The 13,428-nt window shown below is 43.8% G+C and overlaps 1 protein-coding gene across 2 annotated transcripts in view; it reads left to right on the forward strand.

Moving 5' to 3' along the window:
- Positions 1-13,054, forward strand: part of TMOD4 (tropomodulin 4) — a 304,747-nt gene extending 291,693 nt beyond the window's left edge. For both annotated transcript variants that reach the window (XM_069649866.1, XM_069649872.1), the window contains 2 exons: positions 2,222-2,366; positions 12,746-13,054. In XM_069649866.1, the coding sequence (XP_069505967.1) occupies positions 2,222-2,366; positions 12,746-12,768 (168 nt within the window). In that variant the 3' untranslated portion in view covers positions 12,769-13,054. The remainder of the gene's footprint in view (positions 1-2,221; positions 2,367-12,745) is intronic.
- The last annotated feature ends 374 nt before the right edge of the window (positions 13,055-13,428 follow it).

Raw genomic sequence — 13,428 nt, forward strand, 5'->3', positions numbered from 1 at the left:
GTATAGCAAACATGTTATGTGGGTAGACTGGAATTTTGATGGAGCGGGTCTAACTATCTCGTACTGTGGCATGATATTTTTAAATGGGCATTTATAATAAAGTAAGCATGATAAGTGTTAGTATTACCAGGCTACACTGGCACTGTCCAGTCGAGCCATTTCTTACTGCAACATAGCAATATTTACTGGGCATCAATGGTTAAGCAAGCATGAGGTGTCATTACGTGGCTAGACTGGCATTTTGGTTTAGTCAATTTAGCTATTTTGTATGTGGCATAGCTTTTTTTCTGCCATCTATGTTAGAGTAAGCATGATAAGTGTTATTATGTTGCTAGACTGGCATTTTGGTGCTGCCAGTTTGGACATGTTTTCTTATTGTAGCATGACATTTTTAATGTCAAAACCAACAGGAGTATGTCCTTGCATGGAGATGCAGCCATATATTGGCAAAGCCAGCCTGGACATGTTTTCTTATAGTTTCATTACTGGAATTATACGCAAAGCAGACATGATTATGTTCTTATTTGAGAATACTGGCTTATAATGGTGCAGTCATTATGGACATGTATGGGCACAGCCAGCATGACATTGTTTTATACTCACAGATATTGTGGGCAAAGGCAGCATTGAAATGTGTTGGTTAATGCTCCTGTGCACTGTTGGCGAGTTGCATCTATTGGATTTTTGGATTGGGGTTACCCTACAAAATCTATTGCAAACCTTCTGGATTTTTACCCAATTTTCCACATAAGGTATGCGGTATAGTTCACAATTTTAGCCCATTGTTAAATATAATTTCTCGCGGGTGGGGGAGAACCCCCCCCACACACCCCAAACTCCTTTGGTTGGTTTGGGCACCTTCGCTATGCTCGGTCACTCTGCCATATTTGTGGGAAATATTTACACCCCTCTAATTAAGAAATTCCAGCCACTGGATAAGTGGCTGGTGGGAGAATGGGTATGAATGTGTGCATGCATGACTGGTGTCCAGGCAGACGGCATTGGAGCATAAACGTTTTGTTACATGTTTTACTGTTATTTTTGGGCAAAGCCAACATGATGAATGTTATTACTTGGAGGAGGGTTTGGGGTGGGGGGTTTATAGCACAATGGGGCAGGCAGGCTGGACATTGTATTTCTGTGGCATGGCATTTTTTACTCTAAGAAGGGGCATGGCCAATATGTTGTGTGTTCTTACATGGGGAGAGTGGGAGCATTTGTGCAGCCAAACAAGGCAATGGTTCCTTCCTGCAGCAGCACATGTTTTACTGACATTGAGGGCAAAGTCAACATGAAGAGTATTCTCACATGGTGGTGTGGGTTTTGGGCAAACATTTTTGCAGCAGCATGAACATATTTTCTTCCTGTGGCATGAGATTTTTACTGTCATTAAGGGCAAAGCCAACAAGAGAATGTTCGTTCATGGTGATACTAGCATATACTGACTGCCAGAATAAAGACATTTTCTTATGGTATTATTATTGTTTGTATTATTACTGGCCATGCACAGAGTTGACGGGTAGATTTGGGTCTCAGGACTTCAGGAGCCAGGCACAGCCCCCTTGTTTTTACACTAGGTGAAAGATTTAAAGATTTAAAGTTTGATTAAAACACATGCTTGCATCTTTCATCTAGTGCAGGGCACGGCGTGCCCCTGCAGCAGCACGATCGTTATGTGCACTGCGCATGCATGGTGGTACAGGCTGACACAGAGTATGGCTCGGCCAGGGTTTTTGTTGGCAAGCTTGTGGGTGCGGGGGGGGTATAGGAGCCCTCAGCATGGCTTGCAGGAGGGCTCCCACATTTTGTTACGCCGCTATGTTGTCATAGATATGGTAGAGGCCATTATAACTGTGGTAAGCTAGCTATGGTGGTAATGTTGCACTGCTCTGTAGCACCAGTGCACTGCTACATTACAGATATTGTTTCTGAATATTTTCTTTTTTAATTGGATTACAGTGGCACATTAAGGCAGTTATGTGTGGATGCACGGGTTTCTAGCTTGCCTCATCGTGTCCACTCCTTAAAGACTCTTTAGAGACCTCAATAAAGGCATAGGCCAGTATCACACAGCATGTTACATGTAGACACGGGAGCCGGGACTTAAAAGGCAATGGTGGCAACACTAGAAGTACCCCTATGTGAAAGGTGGTGTGACTGAAGCTGCATCCCCGCCACACCCTTTCATTACATGTGACCTAGATCCCCCCTTTCCTTTCAGCGCCACAATCTAGGTGACTCTGTCGAGATGGAGATGGCGTCGATGGTGGAGAACTGCCCTTCCATCATCCGCTTTGGGTACCACTTCACGCAGCAGGGACCACGGGCCCGCGCCTCTGTGGCCATCACCAGAAACAATGAGACGCGTGAGTATTCCGTGTGTGTGTTGTGTGGGTAAAGAACAGTATGGCTGGATGGCTTGCAGGTACTCAAGATTTGGGAGCGCTTACAGGTTCCTCGGCCAAGCGCTAGTCAAGGAGCAAATATTGGAGGGCCGAACCATAAACCATGTATTAGTTGAGGTCACCATGGAGGCGGTAGGGAAAGGGACGTTGGTCATGCAGCAGTTGGCTGATAAGTTATCACCCCTGGGGGACTGTCCGCACGGTCATTAGGAGCAATAGTTAGGATTTCAATAATTTTCAGAAAGTCAGGTCGTAGCGGAGTTGCTGTGGTTCTTTTTGCAAATCAATTGTTATTTAAACTAAAGATAATATTAAAAAATAGAATACATTGTGCGGAAAATGGACAACTTAACATTTGATACATTCTGCATCTAGAAATCAAGAGGAGGAGGAGAAGGAAGGAAAAAACACAGACTCAAATCAAGGAAGGAGCAGGAATGGCAATTTATAATGCTAGGAGAGGAGCCAAACAAAGACCATAAGGTCATTGGCCTAGATAGTCCATACAGCTCTAGGGACCGCACCGGGGCCCTGTTAAAGCTCACGTCATTTGGGAGCCCCTCAAATCTGGACAAATCTGGTGACATTCCTTATCTCTCGCACACACACGCACGCACACACACACCTGATGGAAGTTCAAACTTACCACAAAATGAATACAGCTTTTATACTTTAATGGGGGAAGAGAGAATCAATGTTTTATCTCACACATGGCGTGCACCTTTGTGGTCATTTCTTCAGCTTGCACTCTGCTTATTTTTAGCTTAATTATGAATAATTATCAGATCATGACCCGTCAGCTCCATTTTACATTTTTAGATGAAAGCCATAATCACGTACTCCCAGCTCCTGGTCCTGGGGCCGTGTGTGGCGCGTGCTAGACACTGCGGAATGAGGCTGGGAAACCCATGGGGGCCAGGTGCCACCACCCACCCACCGTGCGACACTGAGACTCCACCAGCTCACCCTACATGTTCTGCAGAGTACCAGCTGCTCAGGACAGGCTCCCCAGGCCGTGGTTGCCCCAATAAGCGTGACCAGATACTTGCAGACCATGCTTAAGTGTAGGAATCCTTCCAAAACTCTGAATTGCAAACATACCACTGCGCTTTCGCAGCTCGTACGCCAAGGGCCCCCTGAATACTCAGGAATGGTTTGATAAACCATCTTGGCAGCAGGAGGCAATTGCAGGTGATTGTGATCCTCCCTCCCCCCAAAACCACAAAATGCTGTCCTTGCAGTTACCACCTCTGAGAGCGCACAGTGCACTTCAACCACACACAAACCTGTTGCTGCCGAAGCATCTGCGGCACAAACAACATGGCCTCTGAAACCAAGATGGCAGATTTCCCATTGATGGGCAGCCCTCTGTAACGCTTCAAGAAGCCCATACTCTCAGCAAAAACATGCAGTCATTGCCATTTCACCAAACGCATCGCTCAGCTCATGACGAACCATAGCTGATCACGGTGTATTGGGGAACTGGGGGAGAACCAGGATAAGAGACCAGCAGGTATGGGTTGTGTGCAACGTTAAGAGGTTGTCGCAGATGGAGAATCGGAAAAGGAGAAAAGTGAATAGAAGGAATTGACGAGGAACGAAGGAGAGGTGAGGGAGGGAAGGGGGAGTTGGGAGAAGGAGTTGGAGGAGTGAAAAGAAATAGCAAAGTGGAGAGGAGGATTAGAGATGAGCTGTTGAAGGGAAGGAGAGTTTAGGAAACGAGAGTAGGGATTAGGTCAGAAGGAGAAAGAAAAGGGAAAAGGAGGAGCAGGAAGGTGAGAAGGAAAGCTGCATGTGCCAGACCAATTGGATTCAAAGGTTCCTCACATTAGGGAGGAGAAAAGACCAAACATCGCTAGCCCACTGGGTCATGGATACAACCAACAACCCCAGACCCGAGATGATCCTTGAGAGGATTCAAAATAGTCTGACACACAAGCATACGTGCAGAGGCTTCCTGGCCTGATTGGTGGTGGGGTCGGGTAATCTACGACGAGAAGCAACCTGACACCATAGGCAAGAAAAGCAATAAAGAATTGCAAAGACACTCAAAACTGAGGGATTTTTATGACCTTTTTCTGTACCACATAGTAGTGGAATCTGGAAGAGTAAATGGGTCGCCTCACTATGGTCCTTAGAGGAATAGTCATCCTGCATATTTCTGGGTGGTTATAGTCTTCCACCCATTTATCCTTCATTATTTCTAAATCAATAAAGACATATTTTACCTTTTATAATAGTTCACTTTGTGTTTTGATCCCCCTCGGCCTTGTGGCAAGATCCACCCGCTTTGGAGTATGGTGTCAACATGCATGACCGGTTTTCTGTGGCCTCCTTCTTGTCTGAAATCCTGCAGAGTTTTCATAGGAGCTTATGGTCCTCTTTATTCTCAAGGAACTGCCCGAATGGTGAGAGTTTTCTGATTGACTCTGCAGCTTTGGTGGGATTCGAGATTCAGTTCCTTTGTTGGATGTAGCAACACTGTTCTCCTTCCTCTTGTGCCAATACTTATTTCTGTAAGTTAGGCCTAACAGGCCTAACTGGGGTCTTTGACTGCAGACTGATATCTGACGGAGAAATGTGGTCATAGACATTTGTAATCTTCGCAGACATGTGATCTGCCCTTTGCTGCAATACAATTGACTACACATTGTTTGCAGCACAATTTCGCTTGGTTGCCACCCGTATTGCTCTTTGTAAACAGAAGGAACAGCAACTTGTAGAGCAGTGGTGGCCATAATGGAAGGGGTAGTTTTAGCCCCTTCAACCACTGTTCTGTACAGCATATGCCAAAGTAATTACTTCCCTGGGTCGCTGTGTATTTATAGATAAGTTTAATATTGTGTTTGTTATGTTACAAACCTTTCATACAGTGCCAAATCACCACCCTGGTGGTTTCAGAGCGCCAACCTATCTCTGGAAGTTGATGAAGTGCCCCTGCCAGGGTGAAGTCTGCAGAGGTAAAATGATGGTGTTTAGGGGTATAGGAAAGAGGGCAGAGATCAACAAAATGTGGGATTCAGGCAGAGGTGAGGCAATTGAAAGGTGTCTGTAGTAACAGGTCATATTTACTTGGAAACGGTTTTTAGAAAGAAAGATCAGCAGTACTAATTGTAGTGTGCGGCTTTGTGATGGACTCAAGGTGTACTCAAGTGAACCCCTTGAGACATTGGGCCTCATTACAAGCATGGCGGTAGCTGTGCCTGTATCGCAGGCACGGCTACCGCCATGCTCGCTACCGGCACCACCTCCTGCGATTGGGCAATAACCGGCCCATTTCGAGATGAGTGGGCCGATAATTGGCCATTCGCGGGAGGCGGTAATGCCGGGGTCCCAATTATTACTAAGACGGAGAACAATTGTCCCCAAGTACGTTAGGTAGTGTCACTATTCATAGTTGTAAGTATATATGTAGATATATATGTATATATATAGTCATATATATACTTTTCTAAGGATGTCTGGGCATTGGCAACTGAGCATGTGCAAAACTATCCTTACCCTGGGTTCTGGGGGCCCCTTCCAGCCCTGATTCTCTACAATTAAGTGGACGAGAGCAAACATTATCCACCAGAAAGAAAAGCAGCCATGTTATCCTCACATTCAAATCCTGAGGCTGTCTGAATCAGTATGTATAGTTCATGGCTACCAACATTTTTTGAGAATATCTTTTTGTTAAATTTTTTTCCATGGGACAATAACTAAGCAGTAATATTCTCCTTAAAATATTTCGTAACATAAAAAACGGAAAAATAAGGAAATATTCAGGCTAGCCAACAGAGCAAGGTAGCATCAGTAAACCTTATATGAGTAGAAAAACCGGCCCTAACACGTCTTGACTGTCAAATCAATTGCAAAAAAGCTTCCCAAAGTGGCAGGGCTCTGATCCTCAGTAACTGTTCCTTTCACAAGAGAGCATTCGAAGACCTCCACCTGAATCATGAGATCCGACTACTCAGAGAAGAGTCCCGGATTCATGTCTTTCGAGTGTTGCATAATTATTTTCTTGGCATGTTCCTTTCACAAGAGAGCATTCGAAGACCTCCACCTGAATCATGAGATCCGACTACTCAGAGAAGAGTCCCGGATTCATGTCTTTCGAGTGTTGCATAATTATTTTCTTGGCATGTTCCTTTCACAAGAGAGCATTCGAAGACCTCCACCTGAATCATGAGATCCGACTACTCAGAGAAGAGTCCCGGATTCATGTCTTTCGAGTGTTGCATAATTATTTTCTTGGCATGTTCCTTTCACAAGAGAGCATTCGAAGACCTCCACCTGAATCATGAGATCCGACTACTCAGAGAAGAGTCCCGGATTCATGTCTTTCGAGTGTTGCATAATTATTTTCTTGGCATTTCCCAAGGCCAGTAGTCTCTCTCCACATTGTTGATTCGTTAGATCCAGTTGATAACTAGGAAGTCCAATATTGCAAGACCTTGGATCGACAAGACCAGTGTAATAATCTCAAAGACCTTTTTCCAAAAGCTTGCAACTACATGACAGTCCCATAGGAGGCATGCAGGGATGCCTTGCGGATGGCAGTCGTGCCAACAAGAATATGACAACGACTTATTAACATTCTGTAAATTTGTGGGGTACCAATATGCCTTGTCCAAGATTTTCTAGGAGACAACATGGATATTTACATCTCTAGGGCGTGACAACTAGCTCTCCAAGACCCCCAGTCACTCTTCATTAGAAATGCTTATATCCAGATCTCTTTCCTAGGTCGTTTTAAGCAATGGAAAAGGTTTTGTTTTGTGTTCTTGGAGCATCGTAAAGGTGACTCAAATCAGCTTCCTAGTCCCAGCAAATCTGGTCAAATAGGCAATATTTGGCAAAACTACTTGGCCTCCTTCCAGCTTATGCTTCAACGAAGGCTGAAGGCATTGTCAAAGCTGGATGTTTCTCAAAAAATCCTTCCTGGAGAGGTTATACATCAGATATAGGGAACCAAAGGAGGCAAAACTTCCACTAGTGAAAGACTGATGTAAGTACCTTTATTCCAGTGAATCCCACGTCGTCCTGAAGAAGGGTTTTTATTGATAAGAACGTGGCTATTGTGCCTTAAAGGACTTTGAGCAGTAAGACCTGATTTAAGTCTCTCTTTTTTATATACAGACCTACTCAGGATTTGAGCTCCACAGGACCATGAGGAACAAGATAGAAAATATAAGTCGAGGGAAGGAAACAATCTTGAATGGTGCGATCCCCCCCATTAGAGATAGTGGAAGAGGGCTCCCACTCTTTAGATCTCCCTCCTTCTTCTCACACATGTACGATTTGGCTGTAGATCCCAGAGTGCTCTTTATTTTAATGCCCAAGTATTTCAAACTGGTAGTGACTTGTATCCCAGAAGCCGAGGAAAGATTGAAGGGTGCTGTCCAAGAGCCCAGATGATGCACTTCCATCTTGCCTCATTTTATACCCTAAAAGAGCCATATTCCCAGTGACAGACAGTAAGGGGGGTAAAGCTACCTCTGGTATAGTCAGTATGAGAAGGATGTCATCAGCGTATAGGAGGGGTTTGCTTTCTATATCTCCTAATTTAATTCCTTCAATATGTGGATGCCCTCTAACGTAATATGCTAGCAACACGACTCCTCTGCAAAAACAAGGTGTGGGCTACCAATATTTACTGTCCGGGTTACTGTGGCAAAAATACAATTGTGATCAAGCCCAGTGTAAATTATGTACCTAGTGATTCAAGCATGCAACCATTTTATCAAAGGCATATTTGTCAAATACAAAGAGCTGTGGTCATTCCTATGTTCTGTGATGAATCTGATAGTGTTATCACTTCATTCCTGGTGGTAACCTCACCCCATGTAGCCAGGGGGTGGCAGGCACTACCTGATCCTGACCTTGGGGGTGAGGGGGCTAAATGAGGGTTGATCACATGCAGCGAGGGGACAACCTCCAGGGGAGCAGCTGGGCACTATCAGACAAGGCATGGTGTTTTCCTTCCTCCCTTAAGGATGCCCCATCTATAGCCAATGCCTTGATGGCAAATTATTATGCCTGCGCTCATCCACCGAGGAAGGGTACTGAAGGACCTCTAACAAGATCTGCATGTGAACTATCAAAATCGGACTTTTGCTCTACAACTCATGAAAACATCCTCCCAGATTCCACCTACAAGTAATTCAGAGCTAACGTGCCCTTACAATCCACAAAGAACTTTTGCCCAAACTTCATATGCACGTCATCAAGAATGGACTTCCGTTCCCATAAGCACAACAATGCCGAGATGAGGAATATGGATTGAGTAATACAGATCCCCCAAGCCCAAGAGTACAAGTCATGCTCTAGTTGTTGTGAGCGTTTACCTACAGCGGTGAAATTTAAACAACAGAGGCAGCTGAAGAAGGAGAGCTGGTGGTGGGAGAAGACTGCATCCCTTGGAATCGACCGAGAGACCGAGGGGCTGGGAGGCATTCCATGGAGACAATCGACTCATCAAGAAGGAGAAGTGAAGCTTGCCGCGAGAAACAAAAGTGCTGCATGGATGCCAGAAGCCTGGAGAAGTCTGCTGGGCATTTGCAGGTGTCAAGAGGCAGCCTCCACCTTACCGGAGGCTGGGGAAGACGCTGAAGAGCCCAGCAGGATCAACGGCAAACAGAGAAGCTGAGAAACGGAAGGGGCGAGCAGGACGCCCAACGCTTGCTACCAGCTTATCGTGGGAGAGACAAAATACGCCAGAAAGAACCGGTTAGTCCATGGAAGGGAAGCAGGGACACCTGGGAGTTTTGGCAGACATACAAAACACCATTAATAAATAAGACAGCACTTGTAAAAAAACATACAAGTGAGCATTACTATAAAACGGGAAAAGTAAACAGAATAAGAGACTTACAACTGTATGAGTGTATGCAATACACATGTGAAAGAAGTCCTGGTAGAATTATATACCAGGCAGAAACAATACCAGTAAAAGAATATTTGTAAGAGACTATCAATATTGGAAATATGCGCAGAGCCCGCATATGGAAGCCCTGGCATAAGAGAATTTCAGTCAGTTGCAAGAAGCCCTGACAGGAGAAAATACTAGGCAGTTGCAAGTATTTTTAAGAAAATTCTGCCAGGAGAATATACTAGGCTGTTACAAGTGGGTTTAACAAAAACCCTGGCAGGAGAGTATACCAGGCAGTTTGAGAGTTTAAGAAAACACCTATACAAGAAAGTCCTGCTAGGAGAATATACCAGGCCAGCGCAAGCCACAAGACTATATCTATATATATGAATGAAAAACCCGGGCAAGGGAGTATACCAGGCAGATGCCTATTGCAAGAGTGTTCATAAAAGAAAGTCCCTGACAGGAGAGTATACCAGGTGGATGTTAATTGTGAACATATGTCTTTATAAGGAAGCCCTGACAGGAAAGCATATCAGGCATGAAGATGAACAATGTGTAAAAAGAAATTGAGTCAAGAAATCCTGATCAGAGCACATCAGGAAAAGGCAAAGGAAATGTATTAAAGGAGAAAGGAAACCTGGCAGGAAGGTACTCCGGGTACCCCAAGAGTGAAGTTGTTTTGCACCAGTCGTGTTAAAGCTCAAGAGACTGATAATCCTGAACAGAACCCATATAGAAGAGAAATAAAGGGGAGGGGAACTACCCTATGGAGAAAAACTCTATAATTTTGGAACATTTTGTGTTGGAGTTATGCATTGCCCTTTTGAACATTTATACATCACTCAAGGCCAAAGACATTTCCCTTTTCACTTTGTTTTGTTAGAATGTGAGGGTCAGAATGAAACCTTGGACACAGGACGTTTTGTTTTGGACATTCAGACCGCTGACAGATCCTTAGTTCTGGTTTTAGGTAGGGAAAAACTTCTACGGCAGGGACCGAGAGGTGTTTCCCAACCCTTGTTTATTTTAATAAAAGTCTTTGACCAAAATGCCCTTTGATTTTATGCAAAGAAGTCTGGAACCCAAATTGTGGCTATTTGTCCCCTTGCCCTTTCCCATGCAAGTATTCCAAAAGAATACAATAGGAATGTACCACACTGCCCATAATGTATGTTTTTTCTAGGTTTTGATAATGTGCTTTGCTCGTTAAGGTAAGTGTAACACTCTTATTATGACTACAATATATACTGGAACTTGTGCCAACAGTTTTAAAGGGGAAAGGAATATACACCAAGTTCTTCCAGGTGAGGAAAAAAGTACAAAAGAAAGGCTTCAGATGAATTCTGGACCTCAGGTTGATGAACAAGTGGCCGAAAAGAGAAAACGTAAGTATGCTGACATTGCACCAAATAGCGCCCTATCCACTTAGGAGGGGACAGGCCTGCTGCAATAGATCTTCAAAATGCCTACTTCCATATACCCATCAGACAGGATCACAGTCCTGTTCTGAGGTTCATAGTGCGGATGGAGCATAAAGACAAAGTCTTACTTTTCGGTCTGAAGTTAGTGCCCTGACCTTTCGCCAAGTGTATAGCAGCCGCTTATCTAAAGACGAGCAACATCTTTATGTATCCATATTTGGACAATTTGCTATTTAAATGGTTAAAATGGATTAAAAAAATTAACCCTCGTGGGAGGATTTTGGGTGGCCACCCTATTATGATAAACAGGGAAGACACTGAAAGGTTAGCCAAAGCCAATCAAGGTGAGGTAGCAGGGCAGCAGGGCATACTCTCAGGAAGGGTGTGAGAGTGGTCAAGGGCTATAATGAGTCTACACAGAGCAACACCAATATTTCAAGTTAGACAGGTAAGCATATAGCAATAAATGTGTTAATCAGGCCTTTAGTTTAGACACTAAGCAGATACAAATAACAGGCAACCATTGCCACACAGAACCTTATAAAACATTCGTACACATAGACCCTTAAGAGAATTAGAAATGCATACAAATCAATTACCAGTGCAACACAGGTGAGTAGAAAGATGCATGACAATAGACACTGCAATGGTTTGGGGCCTTGTCTCTTGAAACTATGACAAAAACATCAGTCACTTTTGGCGCAGTGTGAAAAGGCACAGTACCTCCCAGTCTGGTCATTGGCTGCTTCACCAGGGAGAAAAACTCCTGTGTTCTTCCAGAGGCATGTAGGAGTGGACAGGCATGATATGGTCACGTCGTCGCTGCTTTTATGGATAATTTATATTGTATCCTGTTATTCACGATTATTTATTATCCGCTGTATTGTGCTACTGCCTGCTACAATCAGTAAATAAGGAGTAGGATTATCCCATAATTAGGGTGCACTTATCTGCACTTACTGCATATTAGTAAAACTCAGAGTATCTAGCGCCTCAGCCCTTCCTGGAGCTACTGAGAAGACCTTACCTCAACCGAAAGCCAGCACCAGTATGACAAATGGGCACAGATTTAACACGACTGATGAGACCACAGTTTGAACTGGTAACAAGCGGGCCATTGGGCATCTATCACAGAAATTGGCCTTGTTAGTGATGATCATCACGTCAGTCGCTAAAGTGAATACAATTCAAGTGTTATTGGTGGATGAATAATTCACTATATTTTTATAACACGGTTATACAGTTAAAACATTTCTCCCCAAGGCAAGTCAATATTTAGATTGGAACCAAACCAGTGAATTGCCAAAAATCCAACATCTTCACCAGAAAGCAGCCTGCAAGCAAAGAAATGCCATTCGAGCACAAATATTGCATTTAGATAGAATGAAGGAGATGTAGGGTCTACATCTACTAGTCACTTTTGGCCAAGCATTAAAGGGCAATTGTATTGGCAAGGCCAGCGGTGCAAGATGCATTGCTTTAATGTATTACAACGTGCTGCCATTTGGCTGGGAAGTAGTTGCAAAGCACACCTGCAGAGCATTACAAGCAAACCTACAGCAGCTTTCAGAAGTACTAGCTACCTGGAGGAGATCTGTTGAACAGCTGCATGGGGTTCAGTGCTGGTCGCCATCATGAGGCATTCAGATTGCAGACTTGGCCTTGAGCCGCGATGCATCATTTTTCTTTGAAACCATTACTGAGATGATAATCCCAGATCCAACTACAAAATGGCAGGACATGTGACTGTATAACCACATAGGAAGCTGCAAAACTGTTACAAAAAAGTTACTGACTGTTACAAGTCAGTAACTTTTTTATTTCCTTGGTGAAAAATATACGCACCTTTTGCAAGTGTAATGTAAGTGGGCTACATGTATGTTCATTATAGAGTAAGTGTGATATGTAGTCAAACGAGGTCTAACTGTATATAGGTTTTCATTAGAGAAAACTATGATATATGCTACACCCTTGCCGTCCTCCTAGAGAAGAGATCATCGCCCTACACATTTCCAAAACCCTGAGGCAAATGAATTTTTTCTCTTTCTTTCCCTTTTTAGGTCGCAAACAGAAGAAGACATAAGAGCAGCTGACCCTCGGCGACTACCCCCATTTCATACCCACCCCCATTTTCTCCATCCATCTTTAACCTTTCTTCTCCACCACAGCTGACAGTTTAAGCGTTTAGGATTATTTAAATCAGCACCCCTCCCCAATGTCTTCACCATGAGCCCCGCCCACCCCTCCCATCCCTCGGGGGCATTCGCTCCCACTCATCTACAACTTGGGACTCTCAGGTCAATTTTTAATGTGGAATTGGAACACTGTCTTTTAATTCCAACTGTAAATAAATACAATATTCTAAATGATGTCTCATCTCTTGTGTGTCCTTCTGGTAATTCTGTCACATGTTCTATTGTGTGGCTGCATTAAGCTTCTTGCTCTAGTTTTTTTCATTTTATTATTGATGTGCATGGCAAGTGGCTGGTACTGACACATATTGCCTACATAATTGTATCTAATTTAACTTGATTGAGAGCTGCAAATTTCATTTTGACACTGCAGATGTACAATTATGTTCAGTCATAAGTAAATTGCTCTCATGCCTTGTGTTAAAGCATTGGGAATGGGTATGGCTGGTAGAGTGACTACCAAAATGAACAGTTAGGATTTGTTGTATAAGTGTTTTTAGAGAGATCCTCCAGCATTTGGCAGGATTTGCCCCATGTTAAACAAAGCCACA

Source organism: Ambystoma mexicanum, chromosome 1p (assembly GCF_040938575.1).
Source record: "Ambystoma mexicanum isolate Mex_15411 chromosome 1p, UKY_AmexF1_1, whole genome shotgun sequence".
In the NCBI taxonomy this organism is placed as follows: domain Eukaryota; kingdom Metazoa; phylum Chordata; class Amphibia; order Caudata; family Ambystomatidae; genus Ambystoma; species Ambystoma mexicanum.